The sequence below is a fragment of the Agelaius phoeniceus genome, chromosome Z, assembly GCF_051311805.1.
Source record: "Agelaius phoeniceus isolate bAgePho1 chromosome Z, bAgePho1.hap1, whole genome shotgun sequence".
Lineage (NCBI taxonomy): Eukaryota > Metazoa > Chordata > Aves > Passeriformes > Icteridae > Agelaius > Agelaius phoeniceus.
The window spans coordinates 50,527,281-50,552,483 of NC_135303.1; the positions used below are offsets into that span (position 1 = coordinate 50,527,281).

Here is a 25,203-nt window from a genome sequence, read left to right on the forward strand (position 1 = left end):
ATGTCTTGCTCATCCCAAGCAGCAAGCTTTGACATTTTGTTCTTAACACACAAAAAAGCAGGCACACATGGAGAAAGCATGGAGACACCTATGGAGAGCAAAGTCACTGCTGGTTCCAAAAATTTCTCAGAGTTAAATATGAAAATGAAAATCTAGGCATTAGAAACCTGAGTCATGATTTCCTCATCTTGCAGATACACTGGCTAAAATCCTTTTTCTTCACTCTTTCCTTCCAGCCAAGAATGTCTCTTTCTGTCTGGTTGACTGCTGGCCAGGCTATCCCTGCAGCCCATTCCAGAGACTGTTGGCAGGGTGAGCGGGGATCATCACCTTTTCTGATGTGGCTAGGCATTGCAGAGCAACATGCAAGAGTAAAGCGGCCCAGGGATGGCTCTAAATACTCACAGAAGACACCTGGATTCTTGTCCCTCCACCCCAAACTATTTCTCTGCTTTACCTAGGAACACAATTAGCGTATTGAGGCTGCTGTGATGTTAAAAGAATACTTACACCATGACCCCAAGCCCTGTCTTGTGCAACTGTAGGAATCCTTCTAGTTCCCTAACCCAGACACTGACAAGGGGATGAGCAGTGTCCCTAGAACACCCAGTTTCAAAGCATTCCAGTCTGCAGATCCAGTTCTTCCTTCTTCCACTGGAAGGATTCCCTTCCCCTCCCTCCCCTCCCTCTCCCATTCTTCTTTCATCCCTCCCTCCATTCAGGCTCTCCAACCATCCATTTTCCACAGCATAGCTTCCCCTCTGCTTTCTCAAGGAATGAAGCTCTGCTCTTGCCAAAGAGCAGTCATTTTCACCAAGGAAGACTGTTGGAAGCAGAGTTCCCCAGGTCAACGGGGAACTGCTCTAATTACCCCTAATATGATCCCCCAGGTGCATGTCACTACAATTCTCCTTAATTCCAGCAATCCCTCTCCATTGCCTGGGTGGAGCCTTGCTGTATATGACAGAGCAAACTGTTCTGGTGACAACCACTCTTGAGCTCAGCTGCACTCATAACAGATGGTTGAAAGTGATTTTTCAGTTACTTCCTTAAGCAATAGTGGTGGCAAAAGTCTGGTGCTTTCCTCCTGCACCCACAGGGTCAGAACATCTCCATTTTGGTAAAATGTGAAGCAGAAGCATAGTTCTGACACCTACCAGAAAAAAAAAAAGAAAAAAAAAAAGAAAAAAAAAAAAAAAAAAAAAAGAAAAGGAAACAAGCCCTTGAAAGTAAGGACAGTTCTTGAACTGTTCTTAAAAGGGCCTGAAATTCGAAACCACAAACTGCAGGTGAAAAGCTACTTCTTTTATGATTCCACACAGTGATTCCTTGGGGTCTTAATACATGACTTTTGCATTTCCCAAAATTATGTGGGGGAGAGCAGTGCAGAAATCACACATTCCTTTTTTTTCTAGTGTCTCATTCCATTTTTTCAGCCCAGAATTCAAGGATAGGCTCTGGCCTTCACATAAAAGGTATACAGCAGATGGTTTCATCAAAAGGAAAGTAGTGACTTCAGATTCAGTTTGAGAATTTTATTAAAACCATAGGTTTGTGTTCTATACAAAACTGAGGAGATTTCAAAAAAAAAAATGTATTAACGACATTGGAAACAGTGCAATGTAAGTGGCTTGTTGATAAAAATCTCTGAAAGCTATATACAGGATTAATACTACACAACTGTATTAATGTAGAGACTGTCAGCAACTTTAGCAATATATACAAACTACCTTTACACTCATAAATATCATATTTACAGCTAATAAATAACATTCAAAGCTAAATCATGTTTCCTTATGAAAAGAACCTTCACTAGTTTGTATCCAAATTTTTAATGTGTTTGTATTTGATCCTGTATTAAGAGCTGTCCAGATACTTTGCTTCCGAAGAATTTGACTTTTAAGAGAAAATTGCAACAAAATGTGGAATCTATAGGGAATAAATCACTGTATTTATTTTTAGAGGTCTCAAATGCAGTGGCTCAATACTCAACCCCACCCTCAGTGACTCATCACATCTCTGCTGTAGTTTAATCAAATGTGAAATCAAATGTGAGCAAATTCAGAGCTATTAATATTCCAACATATTGCACTGTTTAAGACTTTTATCCCCAAATATGCTAGCAGCTACAGTTGGAAATGAGAAACAAATTGTGCACATAAACACATGCATATTTTTCTTTGCTTTTAAGATGGGATGACATTGGAGAAATCACCATCTCCATGCTGTCTTGCACATGCAGGAAAAGACTACAACACCCAGCATCAACAGCTAACATTACACTTCTCCAAATGTCTACCTTCAAGCCCTTGTGCCTCCCCAGCATTCTGTTTACTCTTTAGAAAGTTAAAAGAGGGCTACTGCACCTTTCAGCACACTAGAAAAACTACATATTACTAAAAAATGGGGAAGCAGACTGCTTCCAATATACCTATTTTTTTAAACTTGCAGCACGGCTAATTTGAGAGTTTTTCAGAGCGCTCCTTCTTGTGGAGCACACAACCAGGCTGCTTTTAATTGGCTCAGCTCCTGCTTCCTGCTGAATTCCATCTCACGGCAAAAAACTGTGCAGCTCCTAGCACTGTACCATAGCCAAGAAACAAACTGAGGTGGATCACTGGCAGTCACAATTCCAGTACAGGGAAGTATGAGCATCCTTGTCAGCTGTCAAGGGGATTCACTTGCACTGAAAACTGCATACAGCAGCCACACAGCTGCACGACTGACACTTGGTGCCAAAGAGCAGAGAAACTGTGACAGTTTCAGCATACGTGACGCAAGCAAGCAGGGAGAGGGTGGAGGGTGGGGGGAAATATCTGTTTCCTGCATTTTATGGTAGCTCAATTCCTCTGCTGTTCCATTTTCACAGTGTTGAAGGCTGGACAGTTTCATTTGCAATAACTGAAAGCATAGATAAAATATCAAATGTCTGGATAAGACACTGGCATTGCTGCCTTCTTCTAGAGCTGTTATTTATTCCAGGGTAAGTGGCATAGAAGTATACAGCTTAACAGATCATACCTATTGCTAAGCAGCACTGGCATCTACCCCCAATTAAATACATTCATAACCACAAACTAAAAAATTCATCCCCATATTAAGTCAGTCCCTGACATCTTCTAGTATTACACACAGCAAAGGTGATTTTTTTCACATGGGAAACCTACTTATTTGCTAAACACACACTTGAAAAACAATGAACTCTCTCCACTGAACTGCCTGAAAATTCAATTTGCCAAGATACAAAAAACCAGATTTAGATGACTCATGAAAAGAACAAAAAAAAATCCCACTACTCAAAAAAAAATAAAAAACCAAAACCAAACAAAATAAAAACAGCAAGATAAAATAAAACCAAGTACAGGGCTTTGTTTCTTTTCATATAAAAAAATTGCTATATAGGATCTGATGTCAAGAAACCTTGTCACAAGGCACCATGATTAAGCAAAATTACCTATATCTTTTCAGCACTTCAAACTTTGGCAAGTAGTTTTGCAGGTTTCTTTTGTTTTTAACTATTTGGATAATGTATCTTTATGGTTAGTAACTTCATATGCTGAGACTTTTTTTACAAGAAGTCTCTAAAATAGCTAGGAATAGCAGGCAAAAATCCAGCAGCAGATAAATATTTCTATATATTTGGTTCTGAACATCCAGTCCACAGGGATGAACAGACTCTTCTCCTCCCCAGTGTGAAAAATCCTTGTTCTTGTCACTTAAGCAGATTCATGAGCAGAATTTTCTTTCGAGGCTCTCTTGGTACTGTGGAGAAAAAAATAAAATATAAAGGTGATGAGGAAGATACTTGTTCCCTCTTGTCTTATTTTTGAGAATTAAGGTTTTAAACTCCCTACTTAACAGAAAGATAAATAATGTGCTTAGGCTTTTCCTGGCTTCTGCTTGATTTTATGTCAGATACACACACAGAGCTCTCAAGGCCTGTCCAGGTCATTGCCCCAGCCTAACACCAGCACATGTGCATTTTTATGCAGAGCTAGATCTCAGTCCAGAAGCGTCCCCATGAGACCATTCACACACAGTAATTGAACTAAAATAAATATAACCACTTCTCTATCTCAAACTTTAGTGGGTAAAGTCCAAAGACTGTCTCCACATCTAATCTGGGTCAGGAAAATTATTGATAAAAATATTAAAGCACACCAAAGGGCTATTAAACAAAGGCAGAATCTCTGATCCATAGTGATGAAACTCTCAGGAATTCACCCACCTGATGGCTGCCATCAGAAAGCAGTGTGCTAAGAAGAGCACCATCATATGCCTGCTCCATTCCTGAACCAGCCCCCAAATCTGCTGCTGGCCAGTATGGAGGGAGGGCTCTGAGCTGACCCAGTATGGAAGTTTGAATGTTCTGCAGCTAAGGGCAAGTGCTGAGACAGAGACACGCTTTCCTCTGTGTGCTAGGGCCTTGTCTGTAACCCTCCATAACAGCCCCTCAAACTTGGCCGAGGGACTGTGAGAGGCAGTGACTAGAGCTTGCTTCTCAGACATGCCAACAGCCACACAAGGATGGCTACCAGAGGAGCAAGCCAAGAGCTTTTAAGCTGCCAAAGTGGCCATACCTCTGGTTAGTCCGAGCTGTGATGCTTTTGAAGCCCTGAGAAGACTAGTGCAAAAGTCAATTAAAGAAAAAGTTTAATTACCACTCAAGGGGTAATAAAGCAGTCTAAAACCAATAGTGATTACTCATACCCTCCTCTCTTCCTGTTGACGGGCTGCTCCGAGCATTTCACAAATATTGCTGCCTCTTCTCCCTTACTGAGATGTGAGGTGCCATCTCGAGAACAGAACACCACTCTGTGGAATAAATATTGGAAAAATCACAAGACTGAGCCAAACATCCCTTTTTAATCTTAGAAAGAAGACTGGTGCTTGGAAACAGTCTTCATACTTTGTCACGTGGGGCACTGCTACTTTGCAGGCCCATGAGAAAGTTATTTTTAAAAGAGAATTCTGTAACAAAAGAAACGCTGTGCAAGAACTGGTAAATGAATTATACATGGGCATCAAAGCATAGCCATAACTTTCACTGATCCTTTGCAAAAAAAAATCTTCTTGTGGCTAAGATAGCAGAAGTTCTATCCCAAAGTCTCTTGGATCTTTATTTACACCAGTCTTGACGTGAGATTTTGTCAGGTGAATGAACTTGGAAGAAAGCCATACTCCCTCACATGTGCAAACAAAGTAGGTTGCAATTTCCAGAAAACATGAGCACTCACTTTTCTATTTATCAGTACTTTCCCCACCCCTATATTTGTTCAGCTCTGATAACTGTTCTTTGATCAAGTGACTGACCTGCTTATTCAAAGGAGGAACTTATTATTATTTACTATACTATACATAGGACACACATACTCTGTTCTGGGCCCATGTTCTGCAAACAGATCTCATGTTTAGTGAATATGAGTATTTCAAAAGAATAATGTCAAAGCACTTCTGTTCAGGCTTTGACGTTTCAACATTCACACATTAGCAATGTCCTGCAACAGTTACATGTTTCAGTTTTCAACCACCATTCAGGTATTCAACCCCTAAGGAAATCCAACTTAACTAAGCAATAAATTCTTGTGCAAACACACTTTTGGAAGGATCTCTAAAAATCTCCATCTAAGCATGCTCTTTGTGACAAAAGCTATGCAAGAATCCAGCATGAAAAAGGAGGACAGAAATTGCAAACACAATCACTGATGGTGGTTCATGGAGATACTCTCCTGCATATTATAACTAACCTTAAGTAGATACAATAGTGGGATACAAATTAATTACATAGGAGGAAGACTACAAACTGCAGATCCCAGTGGAAGTAAATGGCTGAACCTGGCTGATAGAAATGGTGGTTTGATACCACTGGAGCCCTGATTAGCATTAATACTGCACCCATTTGCAACTGCCTAACATGTTTGTCCAAGTCTGTGAGATACCAAAAATCAGGGAGCGCTGTCAATTAGAATTAATATAGCTTATAAAAAATCAAAACAAGTTACTTTTTCTGAGTTTCCCCTGACTTCACTCTGATTCTCTGGATGTCAAATGTAAAGGGAGTCCACCAATCTGACCAGCTGAAGAAGGTGTCTTTTTCCCACTGCAGCTTCACCATAAACAGGTCTCCAATATCCACTTCTGTGTAAATCAGGAAGGAGAAGGTCTTGTTTGTGGAGATTTCAGGCCTGTGGGGAGAAGAATAAGAAAAAAACAAACAAAAAAACCACCTGAAATTCTTGGACAGACAAAGAAAATTAAAGAGCAATAGAACCTGGAATTTTTGTGCTCCAGAGAAGGAAGCAAAAACACCTCTACCTTTTGTAGAGGCAAAAGGAAACATCCTTCTGTAGCAAGGCTGGTAAAATCCAGAAACAGTCTGCCAGGAAAGGGTTGTCCTCACCTGTGCTCTCAGAAAACCCAGACACCACCACCCATAACCCAGAGCAGAAAACAGCTCCATTCCCTGACAGCCTGTGTCTAGGGACGTACACACAAATTTCTGCTTATTTGTAGAGCTGTGAAAGCAAATCCCAAGTCTCCCTCAGCTTCTGCACTGAGACCTTCAGATACATAAGTCCACTTTTAAGAAGATTTAATATGGTATAAAGACACTGAGAAGAAAATAAGAAAGCACTGGAAACACTCTTATTAAGCTGTGTCCCAGGTCAGACTTCATGTTTCCATATTTCAGATGTCTTATCAAGAAGAGCTCCTGTAGGATATGGTTCATTAATTTCCAAAGCAAATGCAACTCAACAAGGACAAGAGCAGATTCTGGGACCCTGTAAGATTAGTGCAGCTGAAGCCAGAACAAGTTTTTCAGTTGAGACTTTAACAAATTTAGGCAAACTCAACAGTACTTTGCAGTTGTTTTTGTAGCTACTCACAGTGTGAAAGCAATGTTCTCACTCTTGTCTAGAGTGCCATAGAGAGAGATCAGGAATGGCTGGTTTGTCTTCGTCATGTTAGTCTTTGCAAAGAAATGAATCTTGACCTGATAATGAAAGACTGAAAGGATACAAAAGAAAATGCCATTAGGAAAGCTCAATCTCCAAAGAGACAGCTGGCGATAAAACCACCCTGCCTCACCTCTGAAAATTCTAGGCTGGAATTTGCCAACTTCACTAAAATTAGTTTATTTCCATGCAGGTGTCCAGGGTACTATTTTTTTGCAAGAATGTAAATATTAGCAAGCAAGGCAATCACCATTAAAGAACACCTTTGCAGCTCTTGCAGCTAAACTTTGCAGCAAAGCTGCCACTATAATACTCCCAGAGTATGCAGTATCACCTTCAAACCTGCTGTTGAACATTTAAGACTTGCTATACTTGACTTGAAACAAGTAAGCTGTGCCCTTCTCTTACAGGAGGCTTGGTAAAAGGAAAAAAAAAAAAACAAACTAAAAAAAAAAAAAGAAAAAAAAACCAAAAAAAAAATAAAACAATCCACTGACACTGCAGGTTAAGCACCAAATGCCAACAGAACACCAGCCTTGCAGTTGCTCTAACAGTGCAGGAATGTGCCTTTCAATTGCTGGTCCATCACAAAATGCACACTATAAGAATACCATGGGGTACAGCAAAGCTAAGAAGGAAAATAAAATAGTAAAATCCAACATTATTTTCCTAGCTGTGAGGAAAGTATTATCCTCCCAGTTTTCTCTGGCTTTGTCATTCTTGGACCTCCCACAGCAGCAATTAGATTCAAGAAGTGCTGTGATATTTTAATGAGGGCTGGTGCTCCTCTAGCAAGTGCACTACCAAAGGCATAAATCTAATGCTTGCATATCTTTAATTAAGATGCTCAGCAGACTGAATTCTGCTGATTATTTCCCCAGCAGAAAGAAGTAATCATTCAGATGAAAAACACTGAAAAAGTTCCAAATGATTGGGCAGCAGGAGTTGTCTAACTTTTGCTACTTAGAAACTTGTTACAAAATACCTTTATTTTTTCACTCTACCATACACCTTGAGTAGGACAACACTTCTCTGAGACTCAGATTCAATGGCAAACGACAGGCCAGCTTCACCCCTGCTCATCACAGGCACCAAAGCAGCAATATTCTCATCGGCAGCACATGCCCATCGTGACACACAGCTGAGCACAAGTACCAGTCTTGCTCACCAGTAAGCAAGGAGTACCTACCTTTGTAGGGCATCTGAGCACGGGTTTTCAGATACATTTTAGTGTTTCTCTTGGTTCTCACTCTGTTGACCTTGTAACCCAAGTTGTTGCAGCGGTTCTTGCGGCAGCTCAGGCAGAGGCCCTTCTCAAAGGCCTCCTTTGTGTTGCAGCGGTAGGCCATGCTTGGCTTTTCTTCATTGAGGAGAGAGTCGATGAAGAGGTGGATGGATCGTTCATGGGAGCATTTCACCAGCTGATCCACATCTTGAAAGAATGAAAATGTGTAATATGTATACATACGTGTGCATATAATGATATTAATCCCTAAGCAATGCTGTCAACAGGCATGATCCACTATGGCAGAACTGAGCTTCACAGGATGACTTTTAAAAGCATTTGAAAGAACATATTCCTGTGCCTCTCAGAGCTCTTTCCTTGCAAGACACCTTGCAGGGCTATTCAGGTCTCCCTCAGATGTTATACTCTTTGTTTCAGAGCAACCTCACCTCCAAGCCCTTTCTCAGCAATCAGACGCAGTGCTTCTCCCAAATTGCAACCTGGCTGGAAACCTCCACCATTGGGATAAATATCAATGTGTCCAACAGGCTTCTGGATCCCAATGCTGCGGTCTGGAGAGCCTCGGGTGTAGGTGTGTAGGACATCCACAAACTCAGCATCATCCGGGGAGAGGCGAGTGAGTTCATCAGCATACTCAAAGGTAGGACCAGCAGGATCCAGCCCTTTATGGGGCAAACCACAAGGAAAAACTGATATTATCTGCCAAAGATACTGACATTGATAACAAATGCCAAACTCAGCTGCCACATTGGTCTAGAATACTGAGTTTTCCTGCAGACATTACAGATGGATCACCACTTAAATATCATGAATGTATACAGGAGAATCAAATGCACTACCTTGAAAATTGTCACTGTTTAAAAAAATAAAAGTATGCAAACACATGGAAGGAAGCCCAGCTAACTTTCTCAGAGCTTTAGCATTTCCAGTGGATGGGAGAAACAAGCTCTTAAGTATTTTCTCAATGTCTTTCATTCTTGTCAAGAACTGTAGAAGTTGTATCTGAAGTGTCTGAAGTATGGAAAAGTCTTGCTGACAACTCCATGCCAGAGGAACAAGTGGGAAACATAAATGAGGGCTTCACTGTCTACATACCTAAGGGGAAGGGGATTACTAGGGTAAACTGTCAAGCTGCAGCAACACTAACATCAAAAAAACCCAGAGCTATTCTGCCAGTGAACAAGTACTATCTCCTGTTCAGACAACCCCCCGAGAGCTGGCTGAGGGGACACATCTTTTCTGCAGCCCTCAGCTGGGCACAGGCACTCGTGCTGCTCACCCACTGTTAGCTCCACTTGGTCTGAGCTGCCTTCCCCTCAGCTGTGAGGGCTTCAGGGGCCACATTACATTGTTCCCTGTCCTTTTCCCCGGGAACAGTTCATCCTCAGCATCGAGAGCAACCATGGAGGAATAACAGAGGTCTACTGACATGTCAGTGATTTGGCAGACTCAGTGAAAGCAGCAAAGCTGCAACTTAGAGAAAGGAAGGGCAGAGGGACTAGCACTTTGGCCTCCTGACTTTAATCTGCCACCTTTCAGGACTTGACCTTTCCAGATGTGACTGCTGCCTAGCCCACCTCCCAGCATGTCTGTGGATCTGGGATCACAGCCGGGCTCAGGTGAAAGTGCCAGGAGCTAGGCTCCCTTCTGAATGGTGCTCCCAAGCTCTCTCAGCAACAAAGACACCACAGAGGAGCAATTTTCTTAGCTTCATTTGCTGATGAAGGCAATTCCTTTGTCAATGAGATCAGTGCTAGTGGCTCAGCTCTCAGGTGCTGGGTTGTAAACCAGCCCCAGAGTGGCCATGCACTCTGCCTTATCTAGCAGATTGCTCAGGCTCCAAATTCACCTTAAGCAGACATAGCAACAGGGAAGATATATGTCTTCCCCAAATTCTCACAGTATTATTTCCAGCCCAGAATATTTCTTGAGACTGATATGATAAACTTTGTAATAATCCACACAGGATCTCTTCTGGTTATCTGTCCAGTCTTCCTTTGAGCCCATATAAACTTCTTTCATCTACATCACCCCATGGCAAAGAGTTCTGCAGGTACTAAACTTGCTGCAGCAGAATTTACTTCCTGTTCTGTCTCAAGGGCTTCCAGCTGCAAGGAATGACTGCCTGGATAAAGGCAATCCACTGAATTTCTTATGCTGAAAGAGATACTGTGACCTTTGCCAAGCCATGGTTTGGTCAGTCCCCACCACAACCCCCCAGACTACTTCTTTATCAGGGCCTACTCACTCATTTCTTGTAAAAAAGCAAATAAAGGTTTTTCACTCACCACCCTTGTTGTTATTTTCTGAATATTTTTCCAATTCTACCCCAGAAATATTGGCCCTGCTGTTTCATTAAATAATGAATACATCATGAAAGTACTGCCAGCAAGCAACAATTATTCTGGTGATTTTTCAGTAGAACTGAAAAATAATATTTCAGTATGGAAGAAATGCAACTCTCCACTCTACAGTCACAGGTTTTCTTACCAGTAATTCTGTTCACCTTCTTTTTGGTCAGATTCCCAGCAATCCCAGCAGCATGGGCACCTAGACTGTACCCCAGCAAGTGGAGATTGTTGAGAGGATAATTAAATTGCTCCTGCAGAAGAGAACAATTTGTTTAAAGTTCAAAACCAAACACAAAAAACATAAGAAGACACAAAATAAAATGTTTTGTTAACACTGGAATTTTTGTTTGAGCCATGAATAACAGAAGAAACACTAAACAGTTATCATAATTTTGTGCCATTGTAAATTTCTTGATCTAACTAATTTATGGCCAAAATCAAAACTGAGAGGAATGCAAAATAAAGGACAGAACACAGGGCTGTTTATTTCATAAAGGTTTTCAGCCACCCTCTCCCCACCAGTTCCTGGATCTCCTAAGGCAGGGCACATTTGCAATTCCCAAGGACTGGCATCTGTATAATATATATAGGAACCTGTCTTTCATAGCTACCTCTCACAGAGTCCTCAGAAATACTCTGGGCGCACAGGACCCCACAGACCAAAACTTAAAGTCTCAGGAATGCAGTACAAAAGGCCTCTGAGCAGGAGACAGCCAGTAGACCAAAGCTGGAATTTTACCAGTCCAGCAAAACTACTCTCTGCAAGAGTTTAACCCCATCTACCCAACACGAGATGATTAACATAGCTGCATCATTGCTGTTTTGTCTCCTATGATACTACGTAGAATATGAGTCATGCCTCCATGTCTTACCTCCATCCAGTCAATAAACATAGCAACATCCTTTCCCACCAGCCTGGTGTATGCAGCCGACACCGGGTAGTGCTGCTGAGCTCGATCTAGCCAGTCCACCACAATGACGTTTGAGTCAGGCTCCCTCTTGTACAGAGCATCCACCAGCTTTGGGACCCAACTTTCATACATCCCTGTCACCTGTTTGGTTTTGGTGATTTTAATTAAAATAAGAGAGATATATTAATATATCTGTGAGACTCTTCTGCTCAGTTTATCAGAAGTGTGGATAAAAGGGAGATTCCTCCCACTTTGCCTTACCGTCCACCCATGGATCACCACAAAGGTTTTACTGGTATGATTGAAGTTGCACTGTGCCAGGCTGTTCACCTGCCCAGGAACCAGGTAGCAGACATCCTCATCGGGCTCTGCAGGCGTCCGTAAGGAAAACTTGCTCTCGATTCCCGCAAAATTGTTTTTGCCTTCTTCTATAAGAGCACAAAAAACATAGCAGTGTTTTAGGAGTACTAGGACAAAGTCAGAAGGGACAGGTTGGAGAGATATGTGGAACAGTCAAGAGATATCTGGGATGGGTGTTTTTCATTTCCTACAGCGCTCAGTGGACACACAACAGCCATGTAAAGAGGAAATCAAAGGGTGAAAATTGCTCCCCTTCCAAGGTCCTGATAAAACAGTAAGAATCTGCTGAGCTGTCAGAGAGGTATGAATACATCTTGAGAGCCAGTATTTTGCCCATTACATTAAGCGGGAAATCTCTTAAGTATCACACGAGTACAGAAAAGTGCACACAACAGTCACAGACAGTCATCCAGGAGAGCAGAGAGTTACTACCACACTATTACATATTTTGGTGGTGTATCTTCCACATCACCTCACCAATAATCACTGCCTAACAAGGCCTTTTATAACTCTCTGTAGTTGCAGTGCATTAAAAGCTGTCAAGTCACCACTGTTTTATAAAATACTAGTTTAAGTTTTGACCAACAAGCAGCAGGTGAGGAGATCAGACACCCATCAGAGAAACTGAACTAGCAAACCAGCAGTCTATTTTGGAGTACATTTTCAGGTCATCTGATAACCTACAGAAAAATAAGCTGCCGAAAAATATCTTCCTCTGCCTGAAGCAGAGGGAAGGAGGGTGGGGAAGGAGGCGCCGATCTTGTACTGGAGGTAACAAAGTATGTCGTGGTCTGCAAAGACCACTCCCACCAACTTCCAGCTTCAAAATTTATGTACTCCTTTTCCTGCCAAGACAGAGAAGTGACTTTAGACTTCCCATTTCCTTTGGGAAGAAACTTAAATGTCAACTCTTTTTATGTCTGATTCAACTCCTAAATGCCTCTATGTACAGCACACCCTGTAATTAACTTTTCAAAACCCAGGCCCCAGTCTGGCAACTTGAGTAAGGCAAATATTGATTGCCTGTTCTTCAAGTGCAGCTGAACTTCGGCCAGCTCTGTCCTGCTCAGCATTGTCTTTCCTGGCATCAAGAGCACCAACTTTCCACAAACTCCTAAACACACATTAATGAATGGCATCATGCCACCATAGAGAACACAAATGGACAAGATAGGCATGCAAAACAGATTTCCACTCCCTTTTTCCACTGCAGAAGAGGTTTTCTATGATAATTGGTAGATTTGCATTTCCTCCCTAAAGTCGTGCTGCATTGCTCAGGTGATAAATAACTAACAATTCATTTTTTTCCAGAACAGTTTTTCTCATCTTCTCACTCAAGCTACCATACACAACAGAGCACTGACTTACTCACCTCAAGGAGCTCTAAAAAGCCTGGGAAGTTCTTGCTGTGCTTGGAGGATCACAAGAAATCAGGGTCTAACCTCCCTCATCACGTCTAAAACCAGCACAGAGCCTTGCGACAAATGCTTACGTAGCAGTCTCAGAGAAACCTGTCAGCCATAATCAATGGCTTAAAATTGCCCAAGTTCAGCAGGATTTCTCACCTGTCAAAGCACATGCAGGAAAGCAAGAACCATTCACTGAACAGAGGCAGTACTCAGCTTTAGGTTTCAACCTTGACGGTGCTACGCTGGCTAGCTAATCCAGGATAATTACACTGAGGGCCCCCTTCCTGCCTCCTTCCTCCTAAAGAAAGGTGTTTTTCATAGACCTTACCCGTCCTTCTACCAGTACAAGCATTCACATATAATGCTTGTGAATAAATAACATTAAATATAACATTTTACCCACAAATGAAAACTAAATTTACCAAACTAACTAAATGTTTGCACTTTTTCTCTATTTCTGCATATTCAAAACTTTGTCATGAACTGACAGTATAAAACACTTTTTTGGAAAAAATCTTTAGACCTGCATTGTTTACTTTTTAGCCAGAGAAAGAAAAGTCCCAAAGGCTGGTTGGTTAAATATCAGCTATGACTTTTCACTCAGCTGTGAATCACTAAAACCTTGAAAGGAACAAGAACAGCTTTCAATTGTAAGGCATACAATGCCAGGACTTTCAATTATGTATATTCCCTCCTAGTACAGGAAGGCGAAAAAGAATAGTCCACCTGCTCACTAGTTAATAGTGCTTCCTTTCATACCTAGATATCATTTCCCTTCTGGATTAAACTTATCTGATAATCATCCAAAATCTAAATTACATTGATATCCTGTCTTGTAGTGTGTTTTCAATTACAAGCACATGCTAGAATTTGCATGTAAGTTCAGACCACAGCTCTTTTGAAAACAAGCTAATAGGAAATTTACAATTCAAAGTGTACTATACTTAAGGGTACACTTGGAAAAGTGCACAAAGCTTAGAAAGATTGCAGTACAGTGGCACCTGCTACTGAAGATGTGTTAAGTGCTTCACACATATTTGCGTGTTTCAATCTAACAATCTTTGATGGGGATTTGAGAACAGAAAATCACTGAGATATAGTCACCACCAAGAAAGAAGCAGCTGCAAAGCAACAGCCCATGAGTTAGTGAAATGGCAGGCAGCCACTTTTCTCATTTAACTATGTTGTATGAGGATTAGAAAGTCAGAAGAAATTACTGTTATCATCTTATACCCACAAAAAGTGTCATGTTATCTTATGTCCACATATGGTCAGTTCCCAGCAGGCAAGATACCCTTTGTATGAGGGTAGTGTGTGTGTAGTGGAGTTTATTACAGACTTCTTCATGGTGTGCTCATCAAGAAGCTTTCCTCAGAATTTGCCTGAGTTTGGCTTTGCAAATTCTATACAGCTCTGAGCACACACTCACCATAGTTTAGTTAATAAGATGTTTTAACTCACGTTAATTAAACCATGGAAAACCCCAGCTCTGAGCAGAAGATATCTTGTCTACACCTAATGTTGTGCTGCACACATGCTGCAGTACCACCTCACATCCCAGCCCCTGCAGAATACAGGAACACACAGTCTGTACACACTCACCATACAGATCAACATCTACATGTACCACGCTTTAAACCTGAAGCGGAGAAGTTCAGCAGATCACTTCAGAAAACAAGCATTTCCCACTTCTGCTTTCATACCTCATTGTATTTCTTGGTCTATTAAACAAATTATTCAGAACCAAACTTTGTCATTCATAGACTTTTGCCACAGACCTTTTCCTCAGAGATTTAAAGGGAGAAGTCTCCTTGAATCATGTCCTGAGGCAGTGAACCATTGGGCCTCATTCCTACAGTCTTACACAAAGAAGTGCTAAGACAGCCAATGTAAACACTCACCATAGTTTAGTTAATAAGATGTTTTAACTCAAGTTAATTAAACCATGGAAAACCCCAAAATAGGTAGTTTTCAGCACATTTCTGAAATTTATCTGAATTAAGATTGCATTTTTCATAATGTAGATACAGAAATTAGATATCAATAAATATACATACAGATATTGAGATACTGAAGTAGGTTTTTATGACAAGAATGCAAGTCCCATTTCTAAACAAGGCCTTTGAATAAAACAGACTGGAAGTAAATACATGCAGACAAAAAAGAAATCCATACTTTTACTGAAAACTACACTTTCCCAGACATAGTTCAGCAAGGTACAAATGCATGTGTTGTGTATTGCCAAAGCTTCCAGGCACATAGTTAAAAATACAAGCACCTGTTGCAAAATAAAGTTTTCTGTCTATGCTATGTGCTCACACTTAGCATGACCTACAAAGGGATTATTTAGGGAACTGAAGCAGAATTAAATTACCAATTCCAATGGAAGCTGGCTTTTCAGGCTGCATCGCCAAAACTTCACCATTTTGTCATGCTATACAAAGTTTTCTGATGCTTTTCTTACCTCTACTTGCACAATATGACCTCTACTTGCACAATATGAATTTCCATTTTTTTAAAAAAATAAAAAGCTGTCCTGTGCAGCAGGGTATAAAACCTCACAGAACTCAAAGAAAGTGGGGGGGGGGGGGGGGGGGGGAGGGAAGCTTACAAACTGGAAGTCAGTAGTTTTGTTTTTCCTGTCCAAAGTTTGTGACACTTTGGACTTGCAACTTGTGAAATTCCTTTCAGTTAGGGACTCCTATCAATTATCAATTTTGAAAGCATCCCACTGACTTTAGGCATCCTGACAGACCAACCAAGAGAATTCAGTCTCAAGTTTCTTTCACTGGAAGCCCAGGACAACTTGCCTTGACTGTGAAACTGTTTACCACTGGTCAGCTGGGTGGAGAATGTGAGTCTTGAGGAAGTAACAACATCTGGAATATTAATCAAAAGTAAAACTGCCCACATCACGCAGGTTGCCAAAATATGATAACAATGCATTTGCCAGAATGAGTGCACCTAAGCTGTGGTTTTAAAAATGGAATCTTTGATAAACAACAATTTCCTAGCATTATGCACTCAGAAATGGAAATAGTATTAACTAGGTGCAAAGATCCTCAGAAAGTATACTGCTAGGCTGTGTCTCCTATAGCCCACAGAGACATGCATGCACACACATGCACAACAGCAAATATCTGCACATATCAAATATTCACCAGCTGTAGTTAACTGGGCTAAATCTTCCCTCAGCCAACAATCATCATTAGGAATACCCATCAATCAGTCATACTGAATTCCTAAGAGTTCTGAAGCAAACTCACAGCCAGCTCTAGCAAAGGGCCTATATCACAGAAATGGTTATCGTTTAATTTGATCTACACTATAAACTGAAAGCATACTACTGTGTGTTGCAATCCCAGGAAACCTACCTCACGAGTCAGGTTATTGTTTAACCTTGCTGCAAAAATATTACAACTTCATGTTTATTTATGTATTCCTCAATGGCAGAGCCCTGAGAGTACGTTCTGCTTCACTTTGCAGGTGGGGCCAATGGAAAGAGCAATACCTTTGGAAAGCTACTGAGCACAAGTTCAGAAGCTAAGTAAGAATCTCCCAGCTCAAGTTTTGCAGCTGGCAAACTGCTGTTCTCTCACTGTACACAGGGATGCCCACCCCTCTGCCTGGTACTCCCTCACAAATCTACTCAGCTGCAGCTGGGACACTTGCAATTCAATCCAGCAGATATCTAGCCACCCATCAGTCCCTCTGGAATAGCAATTAGCTGAAGAAAAAATGCAACCACTGTCAGACTTTGCAGTAATACAGAGGTAAGGATGCATGAGAAACTCCAATCGTGCAAGTACTTCTGCACAGAGGAGATTTCAGCAAACTTTTAGGAGTGCTAGTGATCATGCTAATCTCCAGCACAACGTGAGGCCTGAGAGCCTCACCTCTGTGCCTTCTCAGAAATGCATTGTTTCTCAAAAGGCCATGCCACAGCTGCCCTGGTATGTCTATCCCAAACACAAACCATAGAAAAAGCCAGTAGCTCACATCACACAACAGGGTAAATATGCTGACTCTGGATTTACATTGGTAAAATAAGGATCTGAATGTATTTCTAGCAATGCTTTTATCTTTTCCAGGACCAGCATTTTTTTTCACCTAGAAAGTCTTTTTCTATGTTGTTTTTTAAATACTCTGGATTCTTGGAGGGCTGGATCACATGTTTGCTGTGATTTCAAAAAACTTTTTACTGTGTTGTGCATGGAAAAGTGTGGACCTAAAGGCTTGAATTGCTTTAGGATGAGCACATAACCTGCTTTCATACAACCTATTCCTAAGAAGAAATAATGAAATTATTGGTAAGTCTGTGTCAAATCAGTTCCTGCAGGGATGAAAGCTTTCTCTGAGAAGACAGTTATTTTACTGTATAGAACTTGGATACTGTGACGAAAATTGGTTTTGATTGTCTCTGATGGCACAAGATTGGATTCAAAGCTAGAATACATTCCTTTCACTGTACCCTAGCACCCCATCCTCTTACTCTTGAATAGTTCCCTTCAGCTTCCCTGTACACAAAGAAGTAACAAAGGGACGCACAGCAGAAAAAACAGAAGTTTATATATTCCAGTTTAGGATCACAAAGCAGCTCTAGGAGCTACAGCCACCCTTTCTTCTAAGGCCAGAAACTTTTAAAGACAGATACTATGTGTGGGAGATCAGTGTAAGAAAGTAAGCCTGTGACAGGGCACTGCTAACAATATTTTAAAGCTTTTTGAAGTTTGAGTAGTAGTGGTCTCCTAAAGCTAGTCAATTTGTTCATAACAGCTTCAGTTACATTGTGATTAATTGAGAGAGCATTAGTAAAAATCTAGCAACATTTGCACATCTTCCACTTCCCATAGCTTGGACAGGATGTCTATGCACAAGTGCAGGTACAACAAGCAGAGTACAAACACAGCCATAAGTGAACGGGAGTAAATCACTCTGTTCACTTTTCCCCTAGTGGATCCTGCTCATTACAGGCTTAACTACATCTCGAACACATTACCACAATAGCGATGAAACTCAGCCTTGCCTTGCCTGGGATCAAGACCTGTACGAAGCTGGGATGCTGGGATAGTTGAGTCCCACAGAAGAGGAAGCCGAGGGACCTTACCGTGGTGCTACTGCTGTGCAAATCCCTTGCTGGGGCAAGGAACTCTCGGAAGCCACCTTGTCTCTGGGAAAAAAACACATCCCAAACCTCAACAGGTCGCGCCACCAGCCCGGCAGGTTGTGCCTGAGTTTCGGCTGGGGAACAGGCTCCAGGTTTCTCCTAACAGGATGGAGGTTCCTCCCCAGTGTCGCTCTCCAGCGCCTTCCAAGCCCACTCCGCGACACCCGGGTCCCGCAGCATCCCAAGCTCCCCGGGATAGCTTCACAAAGGAAGGATTGATTGCAAATTCCCCTTTCCCGCCACGCTTCCCCCAAGCCCCGTTTCCCAGGAGCAACAGGCAGGCCCGGCAGCTCGGTGCCCCCGTGTCCCGGACTCACCGCCGAGAGCAGCCCCCCAGCGCAGGCAGAGGCACACGGCGGCCAGGAACGCCTTCCTCCACATCTCGCCTCCTGCCGCGGGCACGAAAGTTTCGGCGCGAAAAGAAAAAAAAAAAAAAAATTAAAAATTTAAAAGTAAGGGGTTTTTTCTCTGAAAACTTACGATAACTAAAACAGAAGTACGGCGCCGAAGCGCAGCGAAGGACAGGGCAGCCCGGAGAGCGCCCAGCACCACCGACGCCGCTCCCACCCGCCCTTATGTCCTGAGCAATATGCAAATATGTAAATAAATATGCAAACATGCAAACGACCCTGCGCGCCTATTGGGCGAGCGCCGAGGGACGGGGCGGGGCCGGGCCGGCGCTGCCCGGGCCGGGCCGGGCGGGGCGCGGGGCGGGGCGGGGCGGGTTCGGGCTTGGGCTCGGGCCCGGGCCCCGGCCCCACAGGGCGCGGGATGGAGCAGGGCGGAATGGGAGGCGGGATGGAACGGCACGGCCCGGGCTCGGCACGGTGTGCTACCTTGGCTCCGAGCCCTCCTCGGGCCTGGCTCCCACAGCCTTCCCAGAGCCCTCTGGCCAGCCCTGTCCCCGCAGCCAGGATGCGGCCCCCATTTCACCCCCGAGGCCCTTCCTGCCTGTGGCGACCTAGCTCTGCTATGCCTTTGGAGGGGTCTTCCTTCCCATTCCTGCTTTTGCACCAGTAACCGGGAGCTAACTCCATTTTCTGTAGAGTGCTTGCAAGGGGCCTTCTGCTGTTGCCTTGAAAAATCTTTGTCAAGACCTTGTTTTGCCAGCACTCGAGGGGATACAAGTTTGGAGAAAAAAATTAATTCACTGGAGATTGCATCTGTGCTCCTGAGAAATAAAAAATTGATTCCTTGAGCTCTTCACCTCTCTCTGCGCTCCTCTCAGAAATGTGGTTTGCACTGAGATCTGTGTTGGCAGCCACTGGGTGAAAGATCAGTTATGTAAGGACATTAATTTAATAACAATACTGGTTTCATTTCATTGTGCAGTTTGTTGCCAAAGGCACAGCTTCATAAAGAGGCTTATTACACCGGGAATGAGGACTCCCTGGGTTTTGCAATGTGAAGCAAATGGGATTCACTTTAAGGGTAACAGATCTTTCTCATACCAGACGCTTTAGGAGACTAAAACATATCTGGGTTATATTAGTGAGATTGTTCAATAAGAGATTGCTGAAGTGTAGAAGTAGTACTGGGTCACCTTTCCAACTTTAGGTTCCACTAAAAGACCAGTAAGATCTATGAGTGAGAGTACATTTTCCCCCAAGACACTAGAGTTTCCTCCATCAGCAATCCCTATTTATAGCCAGAAGGCATCAGAAGAATTTAGCGAGGGTACAAACTGTTCATGCTGAGACTTTTTGAGACAACTGAGTGGCAGGAAGAGGAGGGGGCTAACACAGTGGTGAGGCAGGGAGAGAGGCTGGGAGTCCAAACAGCGGATTGGAGATGAAGAGGCAGGAGACACCAGCCTTCCTCCCCAGAGGATGGTGGTGATGTGAGCAGGGAAAAATATGACTAATGTGGTTTGTGCTGCAGCTTGCTATGTACTGAGCATATCCTCTGACAATGTTTGAGACCCTCTTGTCGAAACAATAGCAAGAACTTTTTCATGTCTTTCTTTTCCCCAAGTGTGGATTAAACAATGCATTTCTCTTGATCTAATTTGGTTGAAACTCTATAGCACAATTTCCTCTGTAGAAATTAGCCTGACTCTATCTTGGGTCAGACATCCTTCCTAAAAATTTCATTCCCTGATGGCAGCATAAGGCAAACTAAAAGAACAAACACTTTGAGGCAGGCTGATGTTAGGGAGACTGTCAGGTCATCCTAATCACAGGTGATGCTACCTACCCATCAGAGCAAAACAGTGTATGAAGTCTACTGCAGGGAAAAAAAAAAAAAAAAGAAAAGGAAAAAAAAAGCTTACAATATTACATACTACATTAATTTTCTGGGAAAATAAGTAGTGTCATTTTAACTGCTTATAGGATCAGGTAGAAAGGAGCAGTGGCAATGCTTGACACACCAGCCCTGGATAGATTGCTGAGATTGCTGGCTCTGTCTGTAAATCCACGGACTGTAATCAAACTTACAGTTAACTCCCCATATAGTTTGTGAAACCCATCAATAGCAAGGGCAGGCAACAGATTTACACAGAATGAAATCTAATTTGTTATACTGAAAAGGCCTGTTTGCATAATTTTTTCTTCATGGCCATGCCTCACTTTAAGACATAGTTACATATTTAAGAAAGGGTTATGCAAAGTGTCCAACAAATTACAAAAAAAAAAAATTAAAATGCTAGAAAAGTAGAAAAGCCTTTTCAAGAGATGAAAGATGGGGAAGAGGATAATTCTAGTTTCTTGGATCTTGAACAAATTGCCTATGTCTGTTGTAAACACAGATGCAAAATAATCTGAAATAGATGGGACACAGTACATTTTCCAATATTTAATAACCTTTTTTCCCTTGCAGATAATCGTGATTAGATGGAAAAGAAGCTTCATGGCATCAACTCAAGGTGCTTCAGTGCAATTAACTGGACTTGAGTTCCTCTTCCTCTGTGAAATACATAATCCCAGATGGGAAAGCAAGGCTCTGTCTGTAACACAGAGCCTGATTTATAGTGTTCATGGACTCCAAAGTGGGTAGAAGGTACGATAGTGAGAGCTGAAATACATTGCTTCTAATAAGGATTGGGGAAAGCCTGGACAGTGAAGAGAGAAGTTGCATAATTAGATTGGTACTTGCACCCACAGACCATGTAGAAGGTTAAAGCAGAAACAAGCCCAGAAGTGTCTCCAACACAATGTGGGCAGCATTGCAATGCAGCTGTGCTAAACCCCCAGCAAACTCACTTGGCCTCACACAGCAACAAACAAGGAGAGAACAACCAGAAAATTTCATTTCCACAACAATGCTCCAAAGACAGCTTGAAGCACAAGGAGAAGGGAAGGGGGCTGACACAATGTGACACTTTGAATGTTTTTGTACCGCTTTAACATAAAAGATTTTATAACTGAGGGTGAGAAGTCTTCCAACAAAAGTATCTGCTTAGAAACAAGCAGAAAACCTTCTGATCTCCTTCTGACTAAGAAATACAAGTAAGAAGACTTTTCTTTTTTTTTCTTTCAGTAAATATTTGAATTTTTTCTTTCCCCACCCAGAAGAAAAATAGTGAAAATAAAGCCAAAACCTCAGCATAAACTTTCAGATTATTTCTGTACTAATAAGTTCAAAGAAACAAACAAAAAATGATCCTTTTCTCCTCTTTCTATTTTGTTCAAAGATATTAGTGAAATGTGTTTTTTCAAATGTATTTTTTCTGAAAATCAGCCATTTTCAACGAAACTCCAGTTTGAGAATAAAAAAATTCCTCTTCCCTTCTTGTTTCAATAGCCACTAACTGGGCTACAGTTACTTTACATGCAGCAAGTCCTCTTATCCTGAGCCTCTTTGCTTCAAGTAAGGAGCAACACATCGAGACACCCAGGTGCCTGAGGGTGACTATTGAGCCTGTCCCACCTGCACTCATCAGCAGGCCCTTTTTGTGGCTCAGTATTGGCCCGCTTTTCCACACTGGCAGTGAGCGAGGACCACTGGTACCTTTCAGAAGGGGAGGGACAGCCCAGTGACAGGCAGGAGTGCAGGCAGGTGAGAGCTACAGCTGCACCAAAGCCTATGTGTGGTGGTTATCCTGAATCTCCGTAAATGGGCAGATGGGAAAGGTGGCAGCAGGAACAACCTGGGTGTCTGCTTAGGAACATAATATGTGTGCCTTCACTAGCACCTGTCAGTACATGGAAGAGCCCAGCTGAGGGCATGGAAATACAGGGAGCTATGCAGCAGCTGCAGCTCTGACTGAGTAGACAGGACACCTGTTCCTCCTGATAACTTTTCTGTTCTGCAGAGAGGTTCTTCCAGTCTTTGGTGTCATAGGAAACAAGAGGAGGCTTGTATAAAACAGTCTTTAGCTGTTATGTCTTGCCATATTTGTCCATTCTATTGCTGTGATATCACTTGCTATTCTGTTCCCAGGTTGTCTTATCTTACAGACAAGGTCCTCTTACTGATTAGCACAAGGATTCATTCCTCTTCATCCCACTCCAGTGCACTATGAAAGCTACTAATTCCTTAACAAAAAAAATAGAGATATGGAAGCATGCCTTGCTCTGGTAGTGAGTTGTGGATCTGGTTGTGGAGCAACCTTGTGCTGTGATTTTCTCAACTGCTCTTTAATTAATTATCATACTAATTGCAGTGCCTGCCAAAGTCAGCTAGCTGTCTTGCCAGACACATCTTTCAAAATGCAATGCCAAGGGAGAGACATTCCAGCACCCTGTTTGGGGTGGTGTGTAGGGGAGTGTAGTCTAAGTACCCCATTCATTGGCCATGGGGCTGGTGTTCTGACCAGCTGTGGTCTCTCCTCACTGTTCCTCACGTGGCTCCCAAGTCCCGCCTGCAGTAGGTTAAAGATGACGTGGTCTGAAACTTTTGTGAGGTTACGAAAATGTGCAAGGGCATGGGAGAGAAGGAGAGAGAGAAGAGATTTTGCCTGGCTAAAAGTGCTCAGTACTAGCAGTGCTCAGGCGTCTGTAAGGGCAAGTTCCTGCATTTTGCCAGCAATGTGCCTAGTGGAGAGACTTCAGCATCCCCTCTTCTCTCATGTTCTTCTCCTGCAATTTGCTGCGTCTATATCTCTAACCCTGGGAAGAGAGCCTTCTCACTCAGGTCCCAGCCTGGCAGTCTGTGCTCCTGCTTGCCAAGGGGACAGTGAGTAGGATTAGAGAGCAATGCACAGCAACACCACCGTGGGAAAATGAATCTGTCATTTCCGTCGCAAGGAATGTATCAGGGAAGAGAATCCACTTCTCTGGCCTCTGGGCTATCTAAGGAGGGAGAGAATAATTGCAGGCTCTCTGCTCTTCCTTTATTTCACTCTACAAGGGTGACAGATGGTGTGTGGTGCAGCCAAGGCTGGATTCCAACTTGTATCTCCTTTAGTAGCTTGCAACTTACTGAGAACAGATTCATCCTTGGGCTGACATTTCCATCTCATCCCAAAGGGGATTTGTTTTAATTTTCATTTAAAGTTTCAGCTGACTTAGCATTGCTTCTCTGGAATTTTGCAAGTGGTAAGTAAAAACGCCCCCTTGGCCCAACACTCCTGCTTGTGGACATCCAAGCCCAGTGCTCATGGAGTGAGGGGTGCTCCCCAAAGGACAGTTCAGCCTGCCTGCAGTCAAAGCACACTCGTGCAGTGCCTCCAGGAGCTACAGAGAAATCCTGCAGTGATTTTGTGTCTTTGCCTTTATAAGTATCAATTTTGCTTCTCATGGAGATTTAAAAGATTTCAAGCAAAGCCTGAGCTCAGTTAGCAATTTGCCTTCAAACTATGACCAGAAAACAGGCTGAGTTTACATACACACAGTAAAATTTCCCTGTCTGATCTATTCTATTTGCCATAAGTAAGCAAACGAGAAATAGTATTTATTTCCCCCTACTTCTTTCATTGCATTACTTCACTATCTTGACAAGTAGGCTAACATTTTCAGGAACACATGTAGCTGTGGTCACTGCCCCAGAGATCCTCCTGCCAAAACTAAGACATGGCAACAAAAAGGAGACATGAAGAAGAGGAGAAGGGGAGAGGAAGGACAAGGGCCACAGCAATAAGATCTCACTATTCATCCATCAACTCCAAACACAATGCAAACTATGGGAGAAACTTGCAAAATGGCAAACCTGAGTCCCTGGTCATGGAAGTCTTCAGATCCCACAGACAGGATTCTCCAGACTGGAAAACCACATTTTTCCTAGGGACCTTTTTTTTAGAGACAGTTCGTGAGGGAAGTGGGAAGTACATCAACTTGGCCTTCAGGGCACCAAATGATGCCATGATTGTCATCTACAGCCACAAACCTGGCAAAGCTTTTTTCAGTTTTTAAAGTTGCAAAGCGCTCAGTTTGTCACATTTACTGCGTAAGTCACGTGCCTGTCATTGAAGATATTGCCACATAACATACCACAGAAAAGGCATGTTTCCAGCTCCTGCTGGAGTCCAGGGGCACCAGCTCTGCATACCAAGGGCAGCCTTGGAAGCAGGAAGTACAGTCAGTCCGCTTCAGGGTCCTCTCCACCAGCCAGAGCAGACACAGAGCAGATGGAAACTTGGCTGATTTGATGGTCTCTGACACCACCTTCCTCCTGACTCACTGCAGCTGTGCCTCAGCACTCCCGTGGGATCCTAGCAGGCAGCAGAGGGGATCTGGGTGAGAGTAAGCCACCCTCTGCAGCCCATAAGGCCATGTGTAAGCATTTTACAGGAGAGTGAGAAGCTGAGGCACCAAAGATTGAAAAGGCTTGCGCCAAGGCTGTGTACAAATGAGATGCGTAAAGAAACCCAAAGCACAGGCTGACATCAGCAGGGCAGGCTCTCCACTTATGTCCTTCTTAAG

At 42.7% G+C, this 25,203-nt stretch overlaps 1 protein-coding gene across 1 annotated transcript; it reads right to left on the minus strand.

Moving 5' to 3' along the window:
• Positions 1 to 1,520: 1,520 nt before the first annotated feature.
• LPL (lipoprotein lipase) lies at positions 1,521 to 18,998 on the minus strand. The gene is made up of 10 exons (XM_054652274.2): positions 18,718 to 18,998; positions 11,726 to 11,892; positions 11,426 to 11,605; positions 10,693 to 10,804; positions 8,631 to 8,864; positions 8,146 to 8,388; positions 6,888 to 7,008; positions 6,003 to 6,185; positions 4,711 to 4,815; positions 1,521 to 3,762 (listed from the first exon to the last, which is right to left on the minus strand). Exons 1-10 carry the CDS (start codon positions 18,779 to 18,781, stop codon positions 3,717 to 3,719), a joined length of 1,455 nt encoding a protein of 484 aa, XP_054508249.1. The 5' UTR covers positions 18,782 to 18,998; the 3' UTR covers positions 1,521 to 3,716.
• Positions 18,999 to 25,203: the final 6,205 nt, after the last annotated feature.

What these genes read in the sequence shown, in the direction of transcription:
- LPL (XM_054652274.2), bottom strand. Translation starts at nt 18,781, where the DNA reads ATGTGGAGGAAGGCGTTCCTGGCCGCCGTGTGCCTCTGCCTGCGCTGG. An exon ending in CTGGGGGGCTGCTCTCGGCG is followed by an intron (nt 11,893 to 18,717) that starts GTGAGTCCGGGA and finishes GTGCTCTTATAG; the next exon opens with AAGAAGGCAAAAACAATTTT. An exon ending in TGTTTATTGACTGGATGGAG is followed by an intron (nt 10,805 to 11,425) that starts GTAAGACATGGA and finishes TCTCTTCTGCAG; the next exon opens with GAGCAATTTAATTATCCTCT.